Raw genomic sequence first — 16,027 nt, forward strand, 5'->3', positions numbered from 1 at the left:
GCTTTTTTTTTTTTTTTCCTTGAATGAGTTGTTGCTTTGGAATTTGTAAGCTGTGATATACTGCCTTAACACTTCATAATGACTCTTCCAGAGGGAAGTCCACTATCATAAACAACTAGCTCTGAGCCTTTGCCTTTGACTTGGAAGGATTTTGTGCTTTTCTAAAAAGCTGCCCTTCCCTGAATGCTCTCTTGTCTGTTCACACACCAAGACTAAAACTGATTTGAGTCCTGATAGATTTGCTGTTTGTTCCTCTCGGAGAGCTAACCTGTTTCATGAGGCCATGGAATGTTCCTTCCCCTGTCCTCAGGCCTCTGCTTGAGTCACCTGGCTGGATTACAAGCTGAAGACATGGCGACGCCAGGATAGAGGACCTGCCCTAGAAGAATTACAGTCCAGCTCATCTTGCTGAGGTGCCCGAGTTAGGATGCAAGGTCCTTCAGGCTTCCTGTACTATGGAGAGAGAAAAACATCCCCCTAGAGGAGGATTTGACCTTTTTCATCTGACCGTGTTTCTTGCTTTCACTGTCTTCAATGACCATTACTCAAAGTTTGCCTTTAGCCTTAACACCTAAAGCATATCCAGTAGGAATTTCGGCTTTCCTGTGTGCTGAAGCAGAAGCCCTTTTAATACCCTCCTGTAGTGCAGAAGAGAGTCTTAACAGCCAGAAGCTTCTTAAAACCTTCTGAACTTAGCCTGGAGAGTGGAAAGGAGTGTGTTATTTGAGCAATAATAGCATAATTCTGAAAGATAACAGCAGTGTTTAAAAGGATATACAAGCTAGAACCTGTATCTTGTTCCATATTTTTCTAGAGCTTTTTTAAGTCTTGCAGAGACCTATTATTTTGAAATATTGTTTTTATATATATAGTACACAGTCAAGAGGAGACTTGGTTAGACATCATTTGACTTCTGCTATGGAGCACGAAGTGACCGTTGTTTATTGGTGTCTGATAGGAGCACAACAGCTTGTTCCAGCTGTCAGGAGTCCTAAAAAATTACTCAATTACTCCAGCAACTGAAACTGTCATGAAATGTCTGATAGTGTTGGCTTAGCAAGGACTGAGGCATAATGCTATGTAAACATATGCAATCACCCAGCAGCTGGAGCATTGGCACCTAATAATTGCTTTCCTTCTTCGTGTTCTTTGCTGGAACTGTACTCTTGAGGACTTCAGCAATGCAAATCCAGATTTTATTTTTTTTTAGACACATTTCTCAATAAATGCAATAAGACTAATTAATCTCTTCAGCATCACATTGATTTCACTGCTTGAAAATCACATCTTCTGTTTTGGCTTTTCAATGCAAAACCCCTGCCGATGGGAGCAGATGCAGTCTCACACTTGAGAGGGAAGGGACAGGTCTGTACTCTCCCCCATGCCTGCATCACATGACGAGGAGCGCATGCTCTGGGGACCGCAGCCTCTCCCATCCGTTCCACAAAATGCACTGCTCCAGAGCATGAAGGGCAACCCAGAATGGCCAGGCAGGATCAAACCAGCAATTGTTTCTATTCTCCTTCTGGCTGAACATTAGATGCAAAATAAGAGGAGGGTCCTAGAGGTGTGTAAATCTGTATATCTGCATTCTTGGAGTATTTTAAAATAACTCGCCAAGCAAATAAGTATGTCTGAGCCTGGGCAGTTTGAGTTGGCTTGTAGTCCTGAATCCTGTTACATGCAATAATTTGCCTTATGCCTAAACAAATGATACTATAGGGCTTGGTAGAGGGAAAGAACTGACGATGGTATCTCTGCAAAGCAGCATTTACTGCTGTTCTTACACTTCTTTATCAAACAGGACATTCATTCACATTGCCTAGAGCTTGTGCTCAGTGGTAGGCCTGAGACATCTGTTTCTTGTTCAGCTTTGTTTTAGCTTCTGCAGGTTTTTCTGTTGGCAGGGAGATGGCTTATAAGGAAAAAAGATGGTTTCAAGAAAGCTGCTGGTAATGATTTGTTGGTTTTAGGGACGATGCCAAATCTAAACTTGTTAGAATAAAAATACTTGCCCATGAAGACAGGCTCTTAAATAGTGTCCATTTAAATGCAAACAACAAAAAAGCAGCAATCCTTTAGTATCGAGGAAGATTCCTTCCTTTTATTTCACCGATTTGTAACTGGTGTGTCTCAGCTCTAGATTATCACAAAGGTAGGTCATCTGTCCAGCAGAAGCTGTAAGAAATGGGTTGCTTTGAAAGGAGTTCAAGTCCTGCTGTGTATCTGATTAGCAGAGACATATTTTGTCCATTTTGTTTTCATGCAGTAAGCTATTTCCAGACAAGGGCTGTCACCTGGGAAATACATATTATGGGAAATCCATAGAATGATTAGGGGAATCATTCTAAATAAGATTTTTTACAGATGCTGTACCGGTCAAAAGAAAGTAGCCCAGCATTTGTGTTTCATCCGCTGCAGCTGGAGGCTTTGATTGCATAGGTGGCCTGAGAGCCACTCACTTGTTTTGCTCACCATAGGTTGAGCATAGTTTTCATAAAAACAAATCTGACTGTGTTAAAAATCAATAATTCAGCACTGCCTCTTCAGCATGAACAGTTTTGGCTTTTTATAACTCCACCTTTTCTAAGCCAGAGAAAGAAACCTAGAAGTTAACCACTGTGTGATAGAGGTGTCTGTCTTTTTCCTTTCTACTTTGCTGGATCTGGGAGGGTATAATGGGGAAGGGTCACTTGATGCATCCACTGTGCCTTAAACCAGTGTGTACCAGTGCCTCATGGTCACTGGCACACAGAGGGTATGGGACAGATGGACCTTTGATCTGGCTTTTACAGCTGTTCCTATGCAGTAGAGGTTGAAATGTTGCAACATCTGCTTATCTCAGGATTCAAAGCTGCCACAAAAGAACATCGTCTGTGTACTGAGGCCAGATGGGAATCTTGGACCACTTCTTCATTGTCGTGTTATGTCTATTATCCTGTAAACATTCTGCTGCATGGCGGCACGATTTGTGTGTGTCACTTCTGAACTCGGGTATGTTCATGTTTTTTCCAGAAGGGATTCAGGAAAGAAGTAGTCATTTATCTGACCCACAGACAATGATGAAGGAATAGTAAGAATTTGAGTAAAGCATAGCTCACCCTTGCGAGGTTTCTCTGAAAACTGTTTTTGGTATTTGCTGTATGATAGATTTTGTGGTTAAAGAGTAGCTTTAACTCTTGTTGAGGAAGAAATGTACCATTCTGGTCACTATTTGGGGGGGATTTTTTTTCTTTTTTCTAACTGTGACTGGTGATAGAGGTAGTAGGGAACTATGTTGGATATATCTGCAGGAGTAGAGGTGTGTTACTATGAATGGCCTAATGCAGTGGTGTTCAACCTATCTTAGTTTACAAACCACTCACCTCAAATATTTCCAAGGAAAGCAAAGCACCCTTACAAATTTCATATATTGACCATTAATCTTTACTTTTATTTGATAAGTACTATAACTCAGTGGCTAGCATTAGCAGAGTATTTGCAGAATTGATGCATTAAGTATACCAAGGGTCTAAATCAGATGGGAATATGGGCAGGCCATGTCCCATAGGGGACTCCAGAATTTCCAGTGTTGGTCTGAAATAGTCCTAAATGGTTAGTCTTTAGGACACACTCTAAAGCACACTTTGATGCCTTCCCCCTCCGCCCAACCTACTAGAGGTTGAAAAACAAAGCACTAAAAGGGCATGGCGTTGTGCTAATGGCATAGCTCCTGTCACTGCCGGGTGCTCCCACAAACTGGAAAGTGAGACATGGGCTATGAAAGATTTATCCTATTACAGGGACCTCTGGAACAGTGAGCCAGACAATAACCCCTCCTTGCCTGCTGTTCCAGGGACTGGACAAGCACTACAAACAATCTACCTTGAGATTAGTCTATCAGGCCTCAGCTCAGAAAGGGGGCTTTCCAGTTACATACTTGTGTGGTCCAGAGCTTTGGGTTTGTGTTTATTCTGTGGCTACAGTGCTGCAGGGAGGAGGTTGAGGTGTCTCAGAAGACCAAAAGCATCCTGATAATATCCAGTTCCAGTGAATGTCTCGCTGTGGCTCAGCTGTTCAGTATTTCCATCTAATGTATTGCACAAATCCAAATCCAAAGTACCCTTATGGCAAGGCAGGGTTTTAGAATGTAGAACTCGCTCATCCAAAACATTCACTTGGATGTCACGTAGGCAAAAGCAACTACAGATTCACAGGGGACTTGAACAAATAAGGCCAGAGTGACGGTACGCAGGGAGGCAAAAATCATACTTTTGCTGAAGCTGATTCAAATCAGAAGCTTGCTTCTGTTCTCCCCTAATTTTTATTGTCAGTCTCAATACCAAAATTTATAGGTAGATACTGTGATGAATAGGGCTGTATCAGCTTTAAAATGCTGTGACTCATCTAAGCAAAAGAGACAGCTGGAATAATTCCATCTGCAAGCTGTAGTCAGTAGATTTGATGATGCCTACCACAGTCATTTTTGAAGGCAATTATAAAGGCTGCTAGAACCAGCCTGGTTAAGCTGCTTTTCTGATTGCTTCTCTGTTACTAAAATGTCCTTTTCAGGACTGTTTCTCTACAAGCAAGCTGGTTGCAGTGTGTCTTTGAAACAGTCAGACTGTGCTCATCACTATTAGCCCCACAGCCCATTTGGTCCATTGATGGTGGCAGCAGTAATGATGCTGCACCTACATTCTCTTGCATAAATATTTTTGTTCTGTCCTTTATCTCCCATTAGTCAGCCAACTTGGACTCATCTCACACAATCTGTTTCAAGACACAACAAGTAATCACTGTTTGGCTTTAGCATCAATATGGTATATCATGTTCTAATTTTATTATTCTGTCCCAGATCTCATTGCTAAATACAGCAATATCTGGGAATTGCATTCCTGTAGTCAGCTGTAATGAAACTGCAGATGGAATGTATTTATTCAGATGTTGTATAGTCCATCTTGGATAAAACAAGCAAAATTTTAGAAACTTTATTTGAAGCAGTAAGAGATAACTTACTGAGCAGTTCACATACTGTGTTATGGGTGAGCTAGCTTAAAGAAAATACACTGGCTGGTGCGTACTCAGTCTTCAACAGCTGCTAGGTGATTTTTTTTTTTTTTTTTTTAATAAATTGAGGGAGGGAAAGGAAAAAAAAAAAAAAGTCTTTCCCTTCAAGAATCTGGGGCTTAGGTCTGTTAGTGGTTTTTGCTTGTCAGAGCCAGAGGAATGCTTGCATGTCTCTTGACAGCTTTTTTGGGGGTAGAAGTTGAAAATAACTTGGCTGTAGCTACTACACTAGGTCTGCTTTTTACATGGTTGTCTTGACATCTTAAATGTTTCAGTGTACCCAGAATCTCCTGTGAAGGAGTGAAGATCTCTTCCGGAAGCACGAAGGGACAGAAATGACCTAGTGGCCTGGCAGCTGTCAGATGCTTTCTAGCACCATTAATGCTTTCAGGAGGTTGCTACATGCCATTGCATGTCATCATCTGAGGCAAGTGTAAGTCCACCCAACTGCTTAGGGATCATCAGAGAGAGGCTGACAGGTACAGTCCTTTCCCTAAGAGAAGGCAGCACAGAGGCTTCTGGAATGTACCAAAAAGAGAGATTTGGTCCCAGGGTATTTGGAGGACTGTGGGACTTCCTGGACCAGGTAGAAAGCTTGCTTTATCCCATACTGTTCGTTCACCTCTGTTTTACATATGATTTTTCTACCAACCACCTTGCTGCCCTACGCAAGGTGGCCAGAGACGTATTCTCTTGGCTGGTGACAGCAGTGCAGTGACGTGGCTGGCCACTTGGGGGAGGAAGGAGACCCTCAAACACCACGGGAACATGCTGGCCTGAGCAGCCAAGCCTCTGGAGCTGTCCCTGGAAATACCTGGTCAGCACTTGGAAACACGAGTTTGATCTTATGAATTCACAGTGGAAATGGTTTTATGTGAGCTGGTGCGGAGGATTATTTAATTTTAGGAATAACTTAAAGAGAACAGATATTTTGGTCTTTGTGAGCGCAACCCCAATTACAACAAGGCTTTGTAGCTGCAAAGAACAGCTAAATTAGCCTGCTTTAACCAGAACATACCATTTGATATGGTGATTTCTACTTAGGCACACCCTTTTTCAAACGGTGTATTCCCTGCCTATCCTTAAAACTCAGGGTTGTGGGTGTGTTGTAAGAAGAAACAAATAAGGTGTCGGTGTGCTTGCTGAGGTAACTGCAGTTAGCTGTCTAGCTAGGCTCATCTAGCAGAGTTATGCACATACCTAATTCAGGATCTGGTAAAAGTGCTGTTGAAATCAAGCAAGAGCATTCATTGTATGTAAAATTAAACCACTAAAACTTTTACAAGGCGAGGTCCTTTAGTAACTAGAAAAATTCAATTGCTTGGTGGAACATTTCCCCAGATTTTCTAAGTTTTCTTGTTGTTGTTTAAGTTTTTATAATAGGAAAAAAAAAATAGAAAAAATGGCAGTAGAAACATCAAGTATCTTGCTTCTGTGCCATGCCTAATTGAGCTAGCCTGAGAAAACTCCATTAGCTGTTAAGTAATACTTTTAAGTTTTCAGGCAGGGCAAGAGTATTAATAAGCTAGTTCTTGCTGCCCATTACCTGTTCTTTATGATGTTTAAAGACAATATCCAACTGATAAAGCACATCTGTTATGTTGCTAATTGGAGCTACAGTAGTCAATGGAAAAGACGATTTGATTCAAAATGCAGTAAGATTGTTAGAAGACAAATACTCAGTGAGGGTTACATTGTCTATACTACAAAGAGAAATTGTGCTATGAAGCTATTCTGAGAGGTTGGGTCTCAAGATGTTGCTACTACAGGCTGGAACACAAGAATTGTAGATAAGGTTGTTGGCCTTGGGGAGTGTGCTTCTTAGATGCTGTTTCTGACACCAGATTACAGTTTGCTATGTAAGTGGAAGTGACATTGATGGAAAAGCAGCTGTTTGTAAAGAAATCCTGCAAATGACAGCAATGGCCTGTGGTATCAATGAAATGTTTCTTCTTGAACTATTTATTCTTCACAGGCAAATACGGTAGCACCACCACTGCTTGTATTTCAAGTTCAGAGAACTAGATTTGCAGCATGTAAAATATTTATTCCATATACTGTGCAAGTTAATTGAAGAAGTTGCCAAACATCTCTGATTAAACAAGTATTTTGATATACCAGTAAGGAAAAATATCCCACTGGTACTAGCAGATGTGTTCTGTCTAGAACTGGAGAAGCAGAGATCAGCAAGGAGCAATGCAGCTACATCCACTGGCAATAAAAATTGACCTCTTCCTTCGTTCAGCCTTACAAACTGTACCTTGCCAGCGCAGTTGCCCAGCCAGCGTGTGGCACATGTTGAGCTCAGTGTCCTGACTTTAGCACACTGGGGCCACCCCCAGCTTTCAGATCCTGGACCTTTATTGACAGCATCTCACATCCCAACTCTCCTGTGTTCAGTGCTGTCAAATCACCTCCCAGCTGTCAGATCTTTGCTCAAAATACTCAGCTGTCTACAATGACAGCTTCTACATCCTCTTCAGCTCTCCTGTCAGCCTGATTCCAGTCCTCTCCGGCACTCAAGCTGTCCGTGGCAGTTCTAACTTGCCAAACTGTATTGTCTATACCTGGAGCTTTTTTTTGCTTTCCTCTGTCCCCCCCCGCCTTACAAATTAATGCAAGAATGACACAGATTTTAATGCTGACAGTTTTGGTCTAAATCTATGTTGCCACTTAGTTGTGTATCTAGACCAAATTCCTTCTTCCTCCAGCAGAAGATAAAGGAGAACCAGTGGAAATTAACAGGATTCCACGAGGCTGAGCATGACCTCCTCTGAGGCGTGGGAGTTCCTCCTCTAGTTGTGGCAAATAGGAATAAGTATTGCTTCTCCCCCCTGCCCCCCTGCCCCCCCGCCACTACTCAGTGTGATTCCACATCCCTGTCTGGGACTGTACGGCTGCCCACCTGCACACACGGATGCGAATCAGACAGTGCAAGGGGGCACTCTGAGGCAATCTCAGCAAACAAGGTGGGACAATGACACAGATGTGCCCTGAAGCTTTGAAGAGCTTGAATTCCACTTCAGAGCAGTTAAACGAACAGTAGTTGATTCCACATAGGTGTGATTTCCACAGCTCTGAGGGGTATCAGCTCACACATTTTTGAAGACTTTGAACAGGTGCCCCTGAGGGAGTATGCTAAGCTTAATCCCTGCATAACCTGAAGATGAGTTCAAGGGTCCTGAGATAAAAAAGCTAAACATCCCCACATCTTAAGAATCCTACTCTAACTAGACAACTTCAGAGAAGTTTGCTGATCAAATATTTTGCTTCGTTTTCTCTTTCCGATCTCACATCTCTTCATAAATTCTTTGCTTCCCAAGGGTCGTATCTGATCTCTGCGCTTTGATTTTTTTTTTTTTTTTTTTTTTTTACAGTCTGGAAAGACCCTCTTGTACATCAGTAAGGGAACAGGAGAACTCTTCTGTATTTATTGTAAAAGTAAAGGAAGGTCAAGGTGGCAGGGGCTACGGAACCAGCTCCTTGTCTCTGTATCAGAGGGTGGATATGTGGGGAGCTGTATTGGTAGTGCAGTGTGCACTGTCACTGTTGTGGATTGACAGCTGACTTACAGTTTACAGGGCTGTCAAGTCAGCCTCTTCCTCAATCCTGAATTTGCACATAAAAGGGATGAGACTCGTGCTCAAAGAAACAAAACTTCTTGAGGAGAACACTCCTATTGGTTCCTAGAAAAGAGACGAATTTGACTAGCTGGCTCTAATCGTGGGATTTTCAGGGTTGCTAAGAGCTGGCCACATGGCCTTTTCTTACTGCAAGAAGGAAATTGATGGGTACTGTCTCAAATCAAAACCTGCTGCACTTTCATGGTCATTTTAGATGGACAGCTTTATCAATCGCCTACAGAACATCACTCAGTGATGGATGGTCACCTGTGCTCAGCAACCACAGTGGGAAAGAAGTGCTGGCAGAGACAGCAAGTACCTGAGCCTGACTCAGCCAGTGCTCCTTCCTCTTCAGGATGCTGCCCTGTCATTCCTGGTCTGAGGCACAATGCAGGAACCAGAAGCATTCCTGGTTTTCCCTCTGGCAGCTCATGGCTATGGGCTTAAAAAGCAGTCCAAAAAACTGAGAAAGAAAAGGGACAGAGCAGAGAGATCTAATTAAAGCTCAGCCACGGAGCACAGCAGTTGTGGAAGGCTTTAATGAGGAATTCTGCAAAGGCAGGGACATCCCTTCATTACCAGCTATGTGTCATTGAAGCGTGGGTGAACAGTGTCTGTCCTAAGCCAACCCAGCCACAAGGAGTACCTCTGCCTGGTCACTTGAGCTCAACGGAGCTCAGGCAGCTCTGCTTCCCTCCTTTTTCCTTAATTGCCCCTTAAGTCTCCACACTCTGCTTTTCTCCCTGTAAGCTGGACCTCTTAAGACCAGGATCGATGGCTTTTTCTCAGGAGAAACTGTAGCGTAACTGGTGTTTTATCTGGGGTGGTGGGGAGGAGGACTGAGGTGTGGAGCCGTGAAGGGACTGCGAGTGGGTCTGTGAACCCAGGGGATGCCAGGCCTGCTCTCCGCCAGCTGCTGGAGGACCGTGCTCTCCTCTTCATCCTGCCGCCCTCACTCCCCCTACCCCATTCCCTCCTCTCTGTGGCGACTTCCCTCCCCATCGCCGCTGCCCCCAAGCCGTCCCGGTCCCTATTCGCCCCCACACCTCTCCCCGCCGCGGCTGCCGCGGCCCCTCGCACCCGCCCTCGCTCCCCTCACGCCCCGCTTCCCGCCCGGCCCCGGCGGCGCCGCTCCCCTCATCGCGGCGCCCCCTGGCGGCGGCCCCGCCCCTGCCGAGCGCCGATTCCCGCCGCCCTCTCCCTCCCCACCCTCCAGCTCTGCCCCATTGTTCTCCCTTCCCTCGTTCTCCCTCTCCGCCCGGGGCTCGCGTCCTCACTCCGCTCTCCTCCATCCCTCCCGCCTCCTCCATCCCTCCCTCCTCCTTCTCGCTGTCCCTCCCGCCCCGCTCCCCGGAGCTGATGTCACTCACCCGCTGAAGGCGCGGGCGATCATGGCTGCTGCGGCCGCGGCCGCGCCGCTGGCCTCTAGCTAATGCCCGCGATGGAGCCGGCGAGCCTGATGCGGTTCCTGCGGAAGCTCAAGGAGGTTTTCGACGTGTGCGACGAGGATGCGGACGGCTTCATCCGGGTGGAGCACTTCGTCGCCCTGGGGCTGCAGTTCGGCCAAGGGGATGAGGTGAGTGGGGCGACCCCCCGCTCCCGCCCGGCCCGTTCGCTGCCCCGGCCCCGGCAGCCGCGCAACTTTCACCTGCTGCTCCCGCTATGCGGGGAGCGGGCCATGGCTCTGCCTGGCCAGACCCCGCCGGGACCACCCGGAGCCCCCCGTCACCCACCTTCCCTCATCGCGGCCCAGATTCCCCTGTCCCTTAGGGAGCCCCCGACTCGGCTCCTCAGTGTGGCCCAGACCCCCTCCTCTCAAGGCGGCTCGGACTCCCCCTGGCCCTCAGGGTGTCCCAAAGTCCCCCCTATGGCGGCCTGGAGCCCCCTTCCCTCAGGGCCACCTAGTCGTTCCCCCCTTTTCCGCAGAGTCCTCCCTAAAGACAGCCCAGATCTCTCTTTTCCTTAGGGGGGCCGGAGCCTCCCCCTTCCCTCAGGGCGGCCCAGACCCCGTCGGGCTGACCTGGCTCCCTGTCCCGTGGGGTAGAGGGACCGGTCCTCTCCCCCGGACCGTCCCGGTGATGCTCGGGGTCGCTGTGCCTTTCGGGGAGGTGTATTTATTCTGGTGACAGCATGGGTTTTCTCCGTCCTGGTTGAGCAGCTTCCTCACCGGGTTGCCAGGCTCCGTGGGGTAGCGGGAGCAAAGCCCCGGGCTGCGGGCGCCGGCCGGGGCTGCCCTCAGTGCGGTGCCCGGGCTGTCCGGCCTGCCCGCAAGCGGGCGAAGCGCCTGAGCGGTCGGGGAGGACCAGCCCAGGGGCACCCGAAACCCTCCAAGGTGATGGGTTGGAAGCGAGGACTCCATCCGGCCCTTCGGTGACACAGCGTAAATCTGGAGTCGTGCCACTGGTCTTGCTGGAGCAGTTGCGTCAGTGGGACCACTGTAAACCCATGACATCAGTGTGAGTGAGAGTGGGATTCAGGCCAGCGTCTATGAGGGTAATGACATGGCTTTGGTTTGAAACAGTTCCCTTAAGTGATTCAATCAAGGGCTGCGGCTCCAACGAAATTAACCGACAAGGAAGGCTGACTTTCCCTGGGGGAGCTCTCAGGGTGTTGCGTTTGACTGTTCAATGCTTCTCAATATGCCCCAGTGATTTTGGGTGCCAGGGAGGGGGAGTGGAGTTGAGACTAGGATAGAATTCAGAAAATCAGTGTGAGCTGACCTCTTAAAATACAATAAAACTAACGTGAGGAGCCAATAAAACAGTGGTTTATAAAGGGATGCCAAAGAGGCAGCAAAACCAGAGTGAAATCACAGTAATTGTTGGAGCAAATGACTTATTTTTGGCTTACTGCTGGTAATGAAACACAGCTTGTTTCATGAATGAAATCAGAAGACCAGGAGACAGAAGGCTTATTGCTTGCAGATAGTCACAGGTTTGTTAAGCATTTTCTTAATGAGAAGATAGAGTTTCTTGTTTTAATGAGCAAAATAAGGAAGAGAGATGAGTGATAGTACAGAGCTTTATTGATTTCTGGGTTTATTTGTCTCTTGGTAAGTTGGATAATTTTATATAAACTAATAGAAGTATTTTTAGATCCTTACCACCAGATACAGTGCATCAGAATTGCTTTTTGTACTACTGTGTTTATTTGGAGGCAGATCAGTGGCTTTCTCTTGCGGCGCTGAGGAAGACTGGTCAAATTCCCCCGGCTGTTTCGCAGCAGGATGGCATATTGATGATCATAACAATTTGGTCTTAGAAATCTCTAAGGTTGTGAGAGGGGAGCAGGTTCTGTAAGATGCAGAGGAGGATTCAGGTGGTGATCTCATAAGCTTAGAGTGAATTGGAGTCTATTAGTTGGAAAATATTTAAATGGAATGGAAAGGAAGAGAAAACTGGAAATCTCAACAACAATGGCAGTAGAAAAGTACCACTTCTCGGTCGTGGTGTCTAGGTTTCAGGATGGGCTGGCTTACTGGGCAGGCACGGGGGAGATTACCAGTGATGAGAAATGCATCCTTTGTATTTTGTTCAGCTGTAACTGGAAGTGTTCAATAAGATATTTGCAAAACTGGGACAGAGAAGTTTTATCTGTATATCTATCAGGATTATAATAGAACTTGTTCTGGTTTGCTTCCCTCTGTCTACTGTAGTCGTTGGCCAGCAGTCCCTTGACTTCAGAGGAGCATGTGTCAGCTGAGTAAACGGGGTTTGCAAATCAGCAAAAGAGGCTTGCAAGGGAAATACCGAATCAGTTTTCCAAGTGCAGATTTACTGTAGAACAACCACTGTAGGTGAGCTAGTCTGGTTTTAAGTCTTGTTAAAAATGAATTTTATGTGTGATGAATCACAGTTCATGTTTGGAGACGGTGAGAATCTATTCTCCCGTATAGCATGGTGCTTTCAACCCTGCACCTGCAGGAACTTAGTAAGCCCTGTGTGAGAATGTATCTCATGAAATTAAACTGAGGAGACACTGCTAGGGAGAAGTTGCCTTTGACACATCAGAACGTATTTAGTGTGATTGAAAATTAATTATACATTTGAACGTGCTACACTTCTTGGGCCTGATCCACCTCGGCTCCCATCACATTCAAAATAAATCTTTCCATTGGCATCAGTGAAGGATTGATTTGCCCTCATTTGTAAGTTCTTTGCTCCTTCTGTTTACATAATTCATCTGGTCACAAGAAGGATCCTATTTTATAGCATTGTGGCCTGAATAATTCTGACTCTTACTAACAGGAGCCCTGGGGTCATGTTTATGAAATGAGAGCATATCTGTCCCTTCAGTTGTGACAGCCTGATACACAGAGCTTTCCACCTCTTCTCTACCCCCTTGGAGCCACCACCATCCCAAGTTTGGAGTGTAAATTCTTAATCTTAACTTCAGTAGGGCTTGTGGCTTGGGCTGCGTAGGGCATTTAGCCTTTCCTGTTTTTTCTTTTTCTTTCCATTTCCTTTTTCTTTCTTCTTTGTGTGTGTGTAGGCACGCGTGTGTAGGCAACATGCTGAAATTTATCATTCGTGAAAGATAACAACTCTCTGAAAACTGCCCCAAGGCAAAATATTGCAGCAAGGCAGCAGCTTTCTATTCAAGCAAATCAGTCCTTACCTGCACAGTCAAAATACTAAACTTTACCATTTCTGATTGAATTTTTTAACTGTTTTCATTTTAGTGGCCTTTTGAGACCTCTGCTTCTAATAGCTTGATGCTTTTCTTGTCTTTAAGACCGTGCCATCGCTACTGCACCTCATTCTGTCTGCCTTTTCCATGCACACTGAAATCCTCTTCTTGCCATGCAGTCATTGAGAGTCCACTGCAGCAAAATAGCGATTGCCTCAGAGCAGTGCTTTAGGTAAAGCTGTTTTTGCTGTGGAAGCACTTCTAGTGAGTTTGCTTGCAAATTTTTGCTTTGCTGGTTCAACTAGAGGAGGAAATGACTTGGCCATGTTAATCTGGCAGATCCAGGAGCAGAATCATGTCTCTAAATTCCTGCTATGGTGCCTGAATTAACAGCAGACCAGGCTAGCTGTCAAGAGTGCTTGTCTGTACAAATAGTTGTGGAACTTATGCTTTTAAGTTGTTTGGCATTTTGGCCTCTGTTTGTCCCATCTGACTGTAGGCATTTAACTGAGTTGTCTAAATTAATCTTCCTCCATGGTCACTGATGAGCAATTGAACACTCGGGGGGTGTAACAGGACCCCAAGATGAAATAAATCCTTCAGAGGTGCTTCTTTATCATCACTGACAACAGAAACTCCTTGCTGAACTTCTGGTTCAGTGCTTAAAAATAGCAGACTTGGGCCTTGCTTTCCTGTTGAATGGTCTGTTTGCCGTTTGTGGAGAAATCCGAAGACAGACGTGAATGGCTGTTTCCAAAGCGACTTGACTGGATGGCATGTACTCACTAGCTGAAGAAACACTTCACATAACATTGAAAAATGCCAAGAGTTGCTCACCATCTGGTTCCCTTTCACTGGCAAGATAGTTGCACTAGCAGCCGAGTGTCTAGGAGCATTGTGAGTGACATGTTCAGCGAGCCCCAGTTCTGGCAGTGGATTGTGTGAATGTGTATTTCAAGATAGTGCCAGTTGATGTTTCATTATGCCAGATTCTATTTAAACTCTACATTCAGTTTTCAGCAACAAGTGAAACATGCTGAACATGTTGACAACTTCTTTTTGAGACAGGTCATCACCTTTTGGAGATGTGCAAACCATACAGATGCTTACACAGTAATCTTTGTCGTGATAAGATCCACAGATGCTCATCAACTTGAAGCAGTATCACACCTGAGAGGGAACTTCAGCAGCTAATAAAATCTATAGGCCAATATCAGTTATTCTTGTGAGTGGACAGTGATTCACTTGATGTGAATGGTTTACTAGTGGTGTGCAACAGAGGTAGCTGAAAACAAGTTCACGTATTTCATGTGAACAAATGAAACTTTCTGTCCAGAAGAAACTTGAAATAGGGGGATGTTTGTTGTTGATTTTGGTTGCTTCCATTCATCCCCATTCTGTCCTGAAATTAAAGGTGCTGCCCAGGTAGTAGATTGTGGCTGCTGACTGAGTGTAATGACAGTCCTGATGCTCCGTTTTGTCTTGCTCTCACATGTCTCCCGGGGACACCTGATGGAGTCGTGCTCTAACACAGCCCTTCTATTGTAACCACTCTGTAACTAGCTTGTCCTGTAAAGAGCAGGAGTGTAATTTCACTGCATGACAACATGGAGTCTTTCTGAATGGTCTGGGTGAATTTCAGGCTTCTAGCCATAGCGTTGCAGTTCAGAGTTGCAGCCAGAAATTAATGAAATCACTGCAAATTTACATCAATGATGACAGAGACTAGTTCATACATTCTTGATAATGTGCAGTATGCTTCGGACTTACCTGCAGCCATGAGGAAAAGAGGCTTTGGCACTGAGACATTGAAAGAAAAGTATTGGGGTGTTACCAAGCGATACTGCCATTCTCATAACAGAGGCAGAAAAGTTACGAATTTTTTCTTTTCCGCTTTTCCTGGAAATAATTACTGAAAGAAAATATAAAATATTTGCCTAGGTGTAACGAGGACACGAAGAGCACTCCTGTGTGACAGTGTTCTCTAGGTAGCAGCAAGGCTGCCACACATTTAGACTCCTTAAAACTATATTTGCTAATGACCCAGATATTTCATAGCATTTACAGTGACTTGGAAAAAATGCAGTTCTGAAGTGGCACAGTGGGGTACTTAGTTTATAGATTTGTCAAGGTACAGTCACTGTAGCTTTCTTAATTCAATACAAACTAGCATGTTTAAAATAGCCTTTTGGTATATCCTGAAACTAAGCATGGATTTCTAAACAGCTGACATAAAGCAAGCTTAGTACTTGCTGTTAATCAAACATTTGCTGGAGCACTGTTGTGAAGAGAGAAGCTGTGGGTTTGCTGTGCGCTCATGAGTTTAATTTGTTATGTAATATGTTTGCATTTCAAAGGTAGGAGCTTTGAGGGGGTTATATGTATAGTTAAGAATTGATTGTTGCTGTGTTTTGCAATACAAGTCAGTGATCCGAAATAGTTCTTAATGCCTAAAGGAAAGGCAAACAATTTTGATAGCAGTTCTTGGTGTTGAAATGACTGTTTTATAACTGCCTCAGTGTTTGCATTTAGTACAGGTACAGTGATATTGTGCTGCCTTATCATTCAGTGCAAAAGTGAAGAAAAAAGCATGTGTATACAAGCACAGAAGACATTATTGCATCTTTTGTGTACAGTATGGAAAGTAGTGTATGTAACTGGTGAGCTAAAACATTCAGCTGTCTAGCCAGACCAGATATTTTCTGTGTAGATTTTTCTCCCTCTTC

General features: G+C 45.0%; 1 protein-coding gene across 1 annotated transcript in view; it reads left to right on the forward strand.

Annotated features, from left to right (window-relative positions):
* Positions 1 to 10,104: 10,104 nt before the first annotated feature.
* RAB11FIP4 (RAB11 family interacting protein 4) overlaps positions 10,105 to 16,027 on the forward strand; it is a 124,097-nt gene continuing 118,174 nt past the window's right edge. Inside the window, exon 1 of the mRNA XM_086473604.1 lies at positions 10,105 to 10,248. Within this exon, the coding sequence (XP_086329730.1) occupies positions 10,105 to 10,248 (144 nt within the window). The remainder of the gene's footprint in view (positions 10,249 to 16,027) is intronic.

Source organism: Leptosomus discolor, chromosome 15 (genome assembly GCF_034619465.1).
Source record: "Leptosomus discolor isolate bLepDis1 chromosome 15, bLepDis1.hap2, whole genome shotgun sequence".
Classification (NCBI taxonomy): Eukaryota; Metazoa; Chordata; class Aves; order Leptosomiformes; family Leptosomidae; genus Leptosomus; species Leptosomus discolor.